Here is a 13,386-nt window from a genome sequence, read left to right as displayed (position 1 = left end):
GGCATCAACTAGTACTTGTCACTTGTAAAGCACAAAATCGTGAATGCACAGTTAGAAAGTAATAGTGTATCAAATTAAAAATGTGAATCCCTCCTTCCTGCTTTTTTATTGGGCAGGTGTTCACCACCGGGTGGGACCGTGCAGAGAGTGCTCCGGCCCTCTTGTGGGTACCCGGTGGAAGTGCCGCATCTGTTGGGAGCACAACCTGTGTAACCCTTGCTACATGAATGACAAGCATTTCCTGGACCATGCGTTTTTTCGTTTCGACCTTCGGGCTGGGTCAGGGTAAGCAGTGCGACGTTGCTCTTCAGCTCTGAACAAAATAGCTTTTTTGTAGGATTCTGCAACAATACCAGAATGGCCATGCAGGTCGAAACATTTGGTTGGAGCTGTAACACAGAAGGTAAATTCGTACGTTTATACATAGTTTCTGCTAAACATAACGGTTCAATCAAACACAAACGTTAGCTTGAAGGGTTTACAGACGCTGGCTTTACTAAACCAAAGAAACGATCAGACCTTCCGTAACCTATGTGGCTGGCATGGTCACTGACAAATAGCCCGTAGAAAAATGAACTTGACTATGTATAAATCACTCCAGAGACATCCAAACTATCCTTTCGTACTAATGTTAAAATTCAGCTTACCTGCACACTTTGAGAAACGCTTGCGAGATACGTTACCGTTTCAAGCGTACAAAACAATCCACTACCACTGGACTGGTCGAGCTTCAGGTGGTACCTTACTTCGAACTCCAATCGAATCAGTAAAAGTTCTGCCGGGATCGTATTTCTGTTCAGTAACGCTGACAAAGTAGAAAGAGGCCATAGAGAAGACCAAAGCGGCAGCTTTCACCTTGGTACGCGTGGCCCACAATTAAGAACAAAAAATCAACAGCGACCCAAGAGAGACTAACCTGCGAAGAATGGTCACGTTCGGTTCGCCACGTTCGATGGTGACGTGGTAGTGTTGTTGACGCCCGCATGTTCCGCGCTCCATTTTGATACAGTGACGAGAGAGTTATGATAAAAAAGGGCAACCACTTGCGTTGGGGTGAAAACTTACACGCACGGTCTGCCCAAAGTATAAACCTCTGCAAACAGTGTACTGAGCTGGCTGGTCACTCTGGTCTCGAGGGCACATTATCCGAGATGAGGCGCGAGCTAGCAGTCGATAACAGTATCATTCTAGGTTCTTTTAGACACGAAGGAAAGAGCGAAAACATTTATTTCTTTTTTGTACATTCAAATCCCCTACGCAATTTTTTTAGAGTGGAGGTGCCGCCAAGAATGCAAGCTGCTAAGATGCAAGTCATGGGCATTTTTCTTGGAGCCAAAGTTGTGCGTGGCCAACACTGGAGGTACATCAACGAACTTAATGCAGCGTGCGTAGGCAAGTATTTTTATTTTCTCTTCCTGGGCAGGCTACACTGCGCACCGTCCGAGGATCTTCTCAATTTTTGAGCACATTACAATCTATAGGTCGTTTATTCTCTACAAATAGACCTTATCGGTCCCGAGGAACGAAATAAAAGAAATAAAATAACAAAAGAACAAAATTAAAAGTACTTTCCCCAACGTATTCATACCAGAGACAAAACCTTATGACCCCTGTATTATGGACTCTGCCACACCTAAACGCCTCTAGACTATATATAGATTTTATGTATTAACTTTTCTCTTTGCCACCTTTATTAGAGTGTTGTAGGTTTACTATATAAACAATGGCAAATCCGGATGACTGCGTACAAGTATTTTTGCGTCCATAATATACTGTCTTAGCCCAGGCAGCATAGGACTGTTCGGCCTAACTCAAGCTGGTGTAGTTTGGCCGGCGATTTTTTCTCCGGCCTTTTTCCGGCAGCCATGGCCGTATACGGCCGTGCTCCCAAGGCTGCCCAACGGCCAGTGTCTGTCGGCTAGTCGACCGGCTTACGTTCATACGGCCAGATTCCAGCCGTAGGGCTCCGGCCATTCCAAAGCTACCCGTGTGCGGTCGAAATACAGCAACCGGAGGACAGGCGAGATGCGGTAGTCGAACTCCGGCCGGACTAAAGCTGCCGGAAATTCGGCCGTGCTACGGGCATTGGAGTTTAGCAACAGTACGTTAACTGTACTGAGGCCGGTCACTGCATGTCGCGCAAGCAGATGACTCATTCGCGCAGTGCAGAAGCAGCACAAAGAAAGCATTTTGAGTCCACTGCACCCACATCAAAGTGAGCCCGCGCGCAACCACCAGCCGTCCAGCCTTCAGCGCAGCCTTGCTTAATTATCAGCGTCAGTTTACACCAAAATTTAGTTATTAAAGAGTGCTCACAAAGGTCGTTCTTTTAATTGCGGTGCCTCTTTTACTGTGGAATACAGAAAATACTAATTTCTTTGCAGAGCTGGAATAGATGTATTGTCCAGGTCCTGATATCTTATGTGGGGCGGCTTACCTCTAATAAACGGGGAAGGAAGGGGGTGCGGAAGGCGCATACTTTAGTGGGTTGAGTTTCCCAGAGATGAAAGTGCCGCTGTTAGCCAATGTCTTTTAGGGCAATCTTCCTGAACACTTTCATGATGTGACTAAATCAACTATTTTTGCAACAGTTGCTTGACTAGTTTTGTTTTATATAAAACCGGGGTGAATGCCTTTACAAAAGCGTTTTGGTACACCACAAAACACTCAGGAGCGTTGAATATATTTTCCTTCACACAAAATGTATGTCCAGTATTTGCCCATTTTTCTTGCGAAGAAATTTTCTACTCGATCAACTTTTCTGTTGATCTTTCACAGGGCTAATAATGGGAGAGATCGAACAAGTAGTTTCATTTTCAATGTATCTTTCGTGTGGTTTTCATGAGTTATATAGACACTTAACAGTCCAAAAGAACTTATTTTCCTCTAATGTCGTAGTACGTTAAAAAAATTCTAGAGACGTTGCGAATGACGCCCTGCTTCAGGTGGTTGCAGTTGTATCCCTCTGTGTTCACGCAAGGAAAGGCTTAAGACTAGATTTTCATCATTTGTTTCAAACCAATAACATAGCAATGGTAGTATTCATACAGCAAACCTTGCATACTGCAATGAATAAAGCAATAAATATTTCATTAGTCAAGTTTGAATGCGTAACGTTCTCAACCCGTTGGGCGCGAACTTTCGGCTCCGCAAGTTTTTATTTATTTATTTATTTATTTATTTATTTATTTATTTATTTATTTATTTATTTATTTATTTATTTATTTATTTATTTATTTATTTATTTATTTATTTATTTATTTATTTATTTATTTATTTATTTATTTTTCTATTTATTTATTTATTTATTTATTTATTTATTTTATACCTGCTTGCCTTTGCGTGCATTACAGCAGGGAGATACATCACACTGAGCATCAAATATGAGACCATATAACAAGACAATTCTACAAAGCGCGGTGGAAATAGTCATTATAAACACTGGATACGATCATACGTGAAAGATAATTACACTCTCGTAATGATCTAAGATAAAATGAATCGCACCAGGCTTCACCTTTCAAGGAAAGTTAATAATTTGCTTTAAGCTAGCGGTTCCACTTTGGGATATGTACAATGGCGCTTAGATATACTGCTCCCCTTCTATTCCACTTTTCGAATGATGCGTACTACGAAAAAATTTCAACTTGAGATTTGTGTGTGATCTTTCACGTCTTACTATTTAGATTTACTTTTACTTTCCCTCATGCTAAGTTGACAGTGCCAGTTACCTAATACGAATCGCACCGCCCTATTCTGTATGTTTTCGAGTGTATCAACCAGCTCTTTGGTGTAGGCATCCTAGAAAACAGATGCGGTCTCCAACATGCGGTATTTCACATAAGTGAAATACGGTTGTTCGTTTAAGTTAGATGGAGGTTCGCTGAAATTTTATCTCACAAAGACAAAAATGCGTGCAGCCGTAACTTTTATGTTGTGAACGTGCCTATGTTACCTCTAACCACTCGTTAAAGGGACACTGAAGTGAATTTGTCAAGCTCCCGTTTTTGCTTGCACTGTGTAGACTGGCTCAAATTAACACACTATTCATCGTTTATCCGGTTGACAAATCGGTAATTATTTTACAAAGCGCGAAAGAAGAAAAACTATTATGCGCGGTTTGCGGCGGCCGCACCAACTAAAGGCTGTGACGTCAGGAGGGGGGGGGGGGGCACCGTGATTGGACGATGCCCAAGGTTAGCAATCAAAAGTTTCGGTTTCGGTTTCGGTTCTGTAAAACAACATGCTTGACATCTGATGGCGTTGTTGGATGGGCATTCTCGATTTCTCAATTATCGCCGTACCGCGCTTCTGCCATGTTGTCGGCTGTCAAATGTCTAAGATAAACCTCCCAGGGCGGCTTGGAATCGTAGAAATCACTAGACGAGGCCTACGCTGTGGATGAACGCCCTCCGCGTCACCGCAGACTCTCAAATGCCATGCGCTTTTCCCGCATATTCGGAGCTTGCCTCACTCATGTCTGTTCGTAAAAAGCTAGTTCGCACCAGGCCAAGGGTGTGCTGATTCAGGCCTGGGCCCACTGCCCGCAAGCAGTCGGTGCTTGTGGCAACAGCACGCCAACGAGAACTCGCTAGCGCGTCATTGTCAGTATGCGCGCGTTCTGCGATCTCGCTCGTGGAGCAGTGAACGTTACTGCCCAAAAATGGTGAACTAAGTTCAGAAAACAACGGCCGCATACGAAAAAATCAACTTACAAAAAAAAAAGTACATGTACCCTCGGGGATTCGAACTTGCGACTTTCAAAACAAATTCCAGCGCCTCAAACCACTAGGCCACGAGCCGGCGCTGGCCTGTGTGGCTATATAAGGTTTATAATGTATGACCAGTTTACACTTTTATTTATTTTAAGCATTTTAAGTACTTTATGTGACTATTTGTTGTTTATCACTCCTGCAGTAAGTGTCCCCCAAACTTCCACAATATCTCACGTCTAGCAATTGCATTTCTTTGACGGAAAAGCGTTCGCAGATGTGCGGTCGTGCTGCTGACCGCTGTGCTTGTTTACCCAGCGCAAAAAGTGCTTCCTGCTCCCTAGTTTTGCGCTGTACGGTAAAAGTTTCAGTTGATTTTATTTTCTTAGTACCTATATTGACTTCGCTGACTCTTCTCCCGCCTTCAATTGGCCTTAGATTTTCCTACTAGCGTAAAGTCAGCGAAGCGTCGCATGTGCACTTGTGCAGCGCTTGTGTGGAGCGACCCGGACCTCTGATTTTGACACAGTGTACAAACTAACAAAGTAAGGGAAGGCACATTCTTTCATTCACAAAGGTGTTGTGGCTTAGTTTCAATTGAGCGAGCGAATAGCGACGACCCGTCGGCGGCCGGCGGACGAAACGCTGGGCCGACTGACTCGATCGGTAGGTCGGCTGGTCGGCGAACCGTGCAGTAGCGCAGCCATTTTCCAGCTCATCTCCTGCTGACGTCACACGAAAACGCCACAGAAAATGGGCGAGCGTAAAGAGAGGAGGACAGCATTTTCGAATTGATTTTTCTACTAAATAAATTCGCGTAAACGCGGCCAGAGTGGTCGAAACAATGCCTACGGACTCCGAACTACAATTTGCGCTAGTAATCCCGCAATGTTTACAAATCACGTCAGTGTCCCTTTAAAGGGACACTGAAGTGAATTTGTCAAGCTCCCGTTTTTGCTTGCACTGCGTAGACTGGCTCAAATTAGCACACTTTTCATCGTTTATCCGGTTGACAAATCGGTAATTATTTTACAAAGCGCGAAAGAAGAAAAACTACCATGCGCGGTTTGCGGCGGCCGCACCAACTAAGGCTGTGACGTTGAGAGGAGGGGCGCCGTGATTGGACGATGCCCAAGGTTAGCAATCAAACAAGTTTCGGTTTCGGTTTCGGTTCTGTAAAACATAACCAATGGCGTTGTTGGATTAGCATTCTCAATATCTCAGTAATCATCGTACCGCGCTTCTGCCATGTTGTCGGCTGTAAAATGCACAAGATAAGCCTCCCAGGACGGCTTGTAGTCGTAGCATTCACTAGCCGAGACCTACGCAGTGCATGAACGCCCTCCGCGTACCCGCAGACGCCCAAATGTCGTGCGCTTTTCCCCCATTTTTGGAGCTTGCCTCCCTCATGCCTGTATCGTAAAAAGTGTGTTCGCACCAGGCCAAGGGTTTGTTCATTCTGGCATGTGCCCACTGCCTGCAAGCAGTCGGTGCTTATGGCAACAGCACGCCAACGAGAACTCGCTAGCGCGGCAGTGCCAGCCTGCGCGCGTTTTGTGAACTAGTTCGTGTAGCCATGAACGTTGCGGCCGAAAAAAAAAAAGGTGAACTCAATATAGAAAACATCGGCGGCAAACAAAAAAGTTAACTTACAAAAAAAAAAGCACGTACCCGCGGGGATTTCAACTCGTGTCTTGCAAAACACTTGCGGTGACATACCTAGCACCTCAGACAACTGAGCTACGGAGCGGGATGCGATGGTTCCGCTAATATAGGGTATATATTGTACAACCGGTTTACACTTTTATTTAGTTTTGGCATTTCAAGCAGCTTAGGTGACTATTTGTTGTACTGCGCTCGTGCAGTAAGCGTCGCCCGAGTTTCCACAGTAGCTCACGTCTAGCAATTGCATTTCGTAGACGGAAAAGCGTTCGCAGATGCGTAGTCGTGCTGCTGACCGCTGTGCTTGTTCGCCCAGCGCAAAAAAGTGCTTCCCGCGCCCTAGTTTTACGCTGTACGGTAAAAATATCAGTTGATTTTATTTCCTTAGTAACTATATTGACTTCGCTGACTCTTCTCCCGCCTTCAAGAGGCCTTATGTTTTCCTACTGGCGTACCAGTCAGCGAAGCGTCGCATGTGCGCTTGTGCAGCGCTTGTGTGATTGACTTGGAGCTAGATACAGTGTACAAACAAACCAAGTAAAGAAAGGCACATTCTTCCATTCACAAACGTGTCCTGGCTTCGTTTCAACTAAGCGAACGAATTGCGACCAAGCAATTTTTTTTAACCTCCTGGACTGCGACGACCCGCCGGCGGCCGGCGGACGAAACGCTGTGCCGACTGACTCTGTTGGCCGGGGAGCCGTGCAGTAGCGCCGCAGCCAATTGCCAGCTCATCCCCTCCTGACGTCACACGAAAACGCCACAGAAAATGGGCGAGCGTAAAGAGAGGAGGACAGCATTTTCGAATTGGTTTTTCTACTAAATAAAATCGCCTAAACGCGTCTAGAGTGGTCGAAACATGGCCTGGGGACTCCGGACTACAATTTGCGCTAGTAATCCCGCAATGTTTACATATCACTTCAGTGTGCCTTTAAATAAACTCCTAGTTATTTATATTCCCCGGCCGTTCTTAAAGCAGTGTAATGTGCAATATACGTATTCAATTGAAATGAAGGTTTTCTTGTAAAGGTGGTATTACCACACTTTTTAACATTCAACGACTATTCGGAATCAGCACACCAGGATGTTATTACATTCGAATCATGCTGCAGGTATTCGGAGTCGCGTTTATTCGCTATAGTCCTGTAAACTACACAGTCATTCGCGAACATTTTGAACAAAGATTTGAGGCCAATAGTAATAACAATTATATATAACAGAAACAACAGAGGGCCCGCAACTGAGAATTGAGGAATTCCTGAGGTCACGGGAACATATCCGGACGAGCAACCATTGAGAACGACCGACTGCTGTCTTAGACAGATATACTCGGTTATCCATGCAATAACCGACTCATACAATTTGTAGCCCGCAATTTACTAACAAGAAGGTGATATGGAATACCGTCAAATGCTTTTTTGCAGTCCAAGAAAATAGATCCATCTACTTTAAGCTTATCTATTGCTAGAGCCAAATCGCGCGTGAACTCAACCAGCTGCGTTGAGCAAGAAAATCCTGACAAAATCTGTGTTTGCTAGGATGCTGGCGATTATGTTTAACCAAAGGAGTCATATCCCAAGTGTAGCGAAGCTCACCTTCAAACACCGCAACTAAATTAACATCGAAGCTTCGTCATTCACAAGGCTCTGTTGTTATGGCAAATTTAAAATAACTCTTGTTTCTAAATAGGCAGTCATAAAATCCCATGAAGTGACACAGTGTAGGGCACAAGGTTGAGCCTACCAATGCACGAGCTTAGCCTCTTCTACCGACAAAATAGTGTGACATTGTTTTTCGCAATATTATTGCAAGAAGAGTACCCGCAAATTTGTGCTTTTGCGCGCCCTTGCCTTTCTTTGTTGGGTAGTCCTTGACATGGGGCCGATTAAGCTCCTGCGTGGTGACCGCTTGCTCGACGCCCTTTAAGGCCACTTATTTTGGTGAACCACCGCCATCTCGGGTTGGACATCTCTGCCGGGTCTATGTCTCCAATGGTCTCCATTTTTTGAGGGGGCGAATCGCCTCGAGCTGATGCGTCGACGAAGCCGGCGGGCGAAGTGTGGTAGCGGCTATGAATGGCGAGGCTTAGCTCAACCGTCGGTGTTGCACAGTCTTCTTGTGGAAATAAATGGCATTCCGATGGCCTAAAAGGTTGCTGGTAATGTCCAGTGAGTCCTTGCACATTGCCAGTTCACCTAGAACACTCATTACTCTGTGAAAAAACGAAGTTCGTTCATTTAAAACGTAGAAACACCGAGCGGATGAAAACCGCGTCTACATCATTTGGCTCTCAAACGGCTCTTTCGTCACGCAGGAAAAAAGCGGTCCTACAGCGGCGTGTCTCCTTCCAAAGACGTCTGTGCATGAATTCTCGGCTCCCAGACGCGTGCCATTGTTCGGCTGTATGCCGCTTACCGAAAGAAAAATGCATAACCTGAGACCTTACGTACGCTGGTCTCCTCTTGAACACCGGTTGCAAAAAATTCCGCCGTAATTCGGCCGAGGACCGCTAACCAAATGAAAAACGCATATTCCGGGGCCGTACGTCAGCCGGTCTCCTTTATAACACCGGTTGCCCGAAGAAAACGAATATTCTGCCGCCGGACGCGCGGTTCACCGTTGAAAGAGCGAATGGTCTCGTTTCGAACACCAACTGCCACAAGTATACGAATATTCTGTTGCCGGTCGCTTGCTGTGCTTCGGCTGAACACCGCTTCCCAAAGAAAAAACGGATGCCCTAAAGCCGTACTTCGACCGTTCTCTTTCGCAACATCGGCAGCCGAAAGTGAACTGAATATCTGGCAGCCGGTTAGCTGCCGTTGTGCGTCCGGACACGGGCGGACGGAAATATACCGAATCGCTGGTTGCCGAGTGTTGCCCGTTCATCGTATGATCAGTGGCTGCCAGAACCTGGATGCTGGCCGGACATGCAAGAAAGCAGCCATAGACGGGCCGGTCTTGGGACTCACTTTCTGTGCCTCCTGGGAGCTAATGTATTTTATAACAGGTGGCAACCTGGAGTTCTCCAGAAAGACTATTTCCCTGTGTTAGTGAGTCGAAATGATTGAATGAGCTAACGGATTATTCATAGATGCCAGACTCTATGCCCGGACAACAGCCTTTTTTTCAGATTGTCGATAATAAGTGCGATACTGCTGCACACGTACTAGTGTATGCTGGTATTGGTCCCAAGGATGGCAAGGTTGGTGTACACGCCGAGTTATAAACGGCTAGTTTGAAACTCCGGAGATCTGGCGTGGTAGCTTTGCAGACGTAGCACACGTTGCCCTTTGGCCCACCATGGCTAGGCCACTGTTTTTACGCTACACCGCAAGACGGGTGTGTAGCGGCTGGTTCGAGATTGCAGACGTTTTGCTTGACACCGATCTAGATTCATGTTTGTTACGGACACCATCGTTGTAAGCCTGCACAATATGCCAGGTGACTAGCGGTTACTTTGAAATAGCTCAAAATAAATCAGATTTATTCGCAGCCTCGAAATGCTGTTGACAAGAACGCTGAAAATGGTTTCAGCAGATGAAGGTAACGAAAAGAATTAGTGAACAACGATTTGCTCGACCACATGCGGCCACTGCAGATATTCTTTCTTTACTCCAGATCGAGCTGGATCCGTTTACTCTGTGTGGTATTCCAAGATGACTAGCCTCGTAATTTCTTCCACGAGTATTATTAAGCCGGTGAACTCTTTTTCCTCTTTGTACTTTGAAAGATCATAACTTTGTTCGGAACTTACACTTCTGGTTGTCAATGGTATCAAGATTGCACGACTTCTTCATCTTGATTCGACGCCTTACAAGTATTGCAGGCGGCAACAACGATGGGGTTATTTTTCTATTTGCTGCTTTGTCCCGGCCGCGACGACGCTTTCGGCGCGCGTTTCCCAGTTGTTCCATACTAGGCAGGATCCTTGCCCTCATATACAATCAGTCACTTTTAAAGGGAAACCCCTTAGGAGCTGGAGCTGTTTGCGTCTCCCGTCGACCTCCGTCGTCGTCGTAATCGGCGCCTCGTGTAGTCATGGCACTAAAACACCGAGAAAATTGTTTACGCCTCGCGCTAGAACATAACGCGTACTAAGCAACACCGGGACACTCGTTTCCGCATGGCCCTGGAACGCTTCAACACTGGGACCTTCAATTACGCTTCGCGCTGGACAGCTTCGTGCTTCAAAGACACTTTTACTGTAAAGCTGAATACCTCTACGCCTCAACGGTTTCATTTCTGTTGGCAAAAACGCCAAGGTGCCACGCATACACTGCTACTTTCCGTGCTCTCGCCCCTCTCTAGATTTCACGGTAGTGGAGATGGCCCGGGATGAATGCTTATTAGTATTTATTACTTACTGCTATCAAATGAATTATAGTCAAAAATTGTTGAATCTGACTTAGATCAGAAATGCCACTCTGCTCGACGCGGAATCACAAGTACTACCACTTGCAAGTATGCATTACAGGGAAAAGGAAATGTAGAAAACAGCTTTTACGGAGATTACATGATGTCATGCAATTTGGCAACTTTAGCTGCAGCCACAATTCCATGTCTCGGGTCAGAATGACTAGTATGCGCTGTAAGCCGGAATCAGAAGTAGAAAGAAATACTTCTCTGAAAATTCTTTGCCAGACATAGTGCAGTCTATATTAAGTTAGGCGGGGGGGGGGGGGGGGGGGACAAGCTTGGGCAGTCTAGCATGTCTACAACAAATTATAGGACCAAACTACGTCAACTAAGAGCGAAAAGCAGTTCGTGATACGAAGATGGTGCCTGACGGCACTGGATCTACATAAAATAAGAGCGGAAAGCCGATGGTGATATAACATTCGGAAACCTGACTGTCCCTCCCATCTTGGTTCACGCAGTGCCCCTAATTGCCGCTAGGTCTACCTGTGCTCTAATAATGCTTCAAACTTTCAGGCACGTCCACACGGTACTCTGATAGAATCTAGTACAGCGGATGCCTTTCACGGGTATCTGTACGCCGAATGAAAAAGCAAACTGCTTTAATTTATTTGAAGCGTTATTGCTACAAACTCGTAACTCGTAACGTCGTTTGGTCTGAGAGCATGAAATCTAATCTGTGAAGGCGCCTTGTTCCTTTACCATCACGTTAAAATTCCTCGTAATAAGAACTTATATTTGAACTATGCTGGTCTACCAAATCATTCACCGATGGAAGAACTTGGACAGTGCAATTTTTATTTGAATAATTCACAATGGTATGTAACCAACCAAAATGATTGTAACAACTAGCCACGCTACTGCACAGAATTGTCGTATTATTGTCGAAGGAATACCCACAAAACTTTTGTGCAGCCGATGGTCCGAATTCACTTCATATTAGGTGATGCCCTCGTGATTTTACTGTATCGCGTCTATCACAAAAACAGACGCTGGAATTTCACTTTTCCAACGAGGGTAGCGTGCGAGCAAGTCGAATGATTTATCAGTGCTTTGATTCGACTATCTGGCTATGCCCATCTGTCGATATAGCGTGAAAACGGCCTCAATTCGTGCTTATGGGCCGTTGTCGAATACTTTTTTATGGGTGTGTTCTACTGAGTAACTTTTGTTGGGCCTGAGCGTTGGCATATGTGATTCCTGTTGGGGATCAGTTCGCAATTTTGTAAAGAAATGTGAAGCGGCATTTCACTTCGTCACAAATGGTTCTGCTCCAGTACGTCGAATGATTTGTAAGTGCTTTTTCTGCATTCCTCGATGTGGAAAACATGTAATATACAGAGAAAGAAGGATGCGCACGTTTTAAGAAGGAATGTCCTGTGCCCAATTCAGGGATATGTGTAAGCCTTTTGAGTGCCTCAGAGCAGCCTTACAGGACCCATAGTACGGGCGCAGATTCCTTCTGCCCGACCTTCCAAGTGCGCGCTGAATTGATTGATTGATTGATTGATTGATTGATTGATTGATTGATTGATTGATTGATTGATTGATTGATTGATTGATTGATTGATTGATTGATTGATTGATTGATTGATTGATTGATTGATTGATTGGTGCATGCCCGAGCATCATCTGCAGCAACCCATGGAAGCAGCAGAGGTAGAAAATTACAAAACGTGTTTTAAGTGCCCTCTGCGGGTGTGGAACTTTGTTGGTATGTATCACCATGCTACATTAACCGCAGCAAGTGTAGGGCATGCCCCCGAGAGCGAGAGCTCAATCGTAACATTTTGCTTCGAGGTTTCACGGCATTAGCGTGAACCTAAACACCTTTAGGTACACGCACTAGAAACAGTTATTTTTCCCGATGTGTGACGTTTATCAAAAGGGTGGTGGATAGTCACCCACTATAAAAAAACGGGGCCATCTCCACTGACGTGAAACGTAAGAACTGGACGAAGCATGCAGTGTATAAGTGTATTCAAAATTGCAAGTCTCTCTTGCCACATGGTGCGCGCTGTGCAAGCAATCGCGTGCTTGCTGAGGCACGATGGTGCCTTCTCCTGCGTTGAACCCCCTTTAAGCAAATAAATGAGAAACAGACTGGCCGAAGTTGTCTTCGCGTAACACGCCACAGTATGCTAGAAGTATACTTACCAGAAGAAAACCTGGCGTTTGAAATCAATTTCGTCACGGAATTTGACAAATGTCGTGTACTAATGTAATTAAATCATGATTATTCCGCTATTTAAATTTATTTAAAATCATCTTAGTTTATTTAGAACCGGTTTTATCTATGATACACTTGTGTTTTGACCATTGTTTGTCAACATGATTTACCACGATGACAGGAGCCGCGGTGGCTCAGTGGCTAAGGTGTTGCGCTGCTGAGCACAAGGTCGCGGGTTCGATTCCCGGCCGCGGCGGCCACTTTTCTGATGGAGGCGAAAAGCAAAAACGCCCGTGTGTTCGAGATTTCGGCGCACGTTAAAGATCCCCAGGTGGTCAAAATTAATCCGGAGCCCTCCACTACGGCGCGCCTCATCGCCTGCGTTGCGTCGGCGCGTTAAACCCTATCAATCAATCAATCAACGAC

The 13,386-nt window shown here is 45.4% G+C and overlaps 1 protein-coding gene across 1 annotated transcript in view; it reads left to right on the top strand.

The window, feature by feature from the left end:
- LOC144138755 (E3 ubiquitin-protein ligase MIB2-like) overlaps positions 1–13,386 on the top strand; it is an 81,341-nt gene that overhangs the window by 23,046 nt on the left and 44,909 nt on the right. Inside the window, exons 4-5 of the mRNA XM_077671167.1 lie at positions 117–285; positions 1,271–1,392. Of these exons, the coding sequence (XP_077527293.1) occupies positions 117–285; positions 1,271–1,392 (291 nt within the window). The remainder of the gene's footprint in view (positions 1–116; positions 286–1,270; positions 1,393–13,386) is intronic.

The sequence above is a fragment of the Haemaphysalis longicornis genome, unplaced genomic scaffold, assembly GCF_048455015.1.
Source record: "Haemaphysalis longicornis isolate Haplotype H1 unplaced genomic scaffold, Haemaphysalis longicornis Haplotype H1 scaffold_5, whole genome shotgun sequence".
NCBI classification, from domain to species: Eukaryota; Metazoa; Arthropoda; class Arachnida; order Ixodida; family Ixodidae; genus Haemaphysalis; species Haemaphysalis longicornis.
The sequence above is the reverse complement of the archived record's forward strand: the minus strand, read 5'-3'. Positions and strand labels throughout refer to the sequence as shown.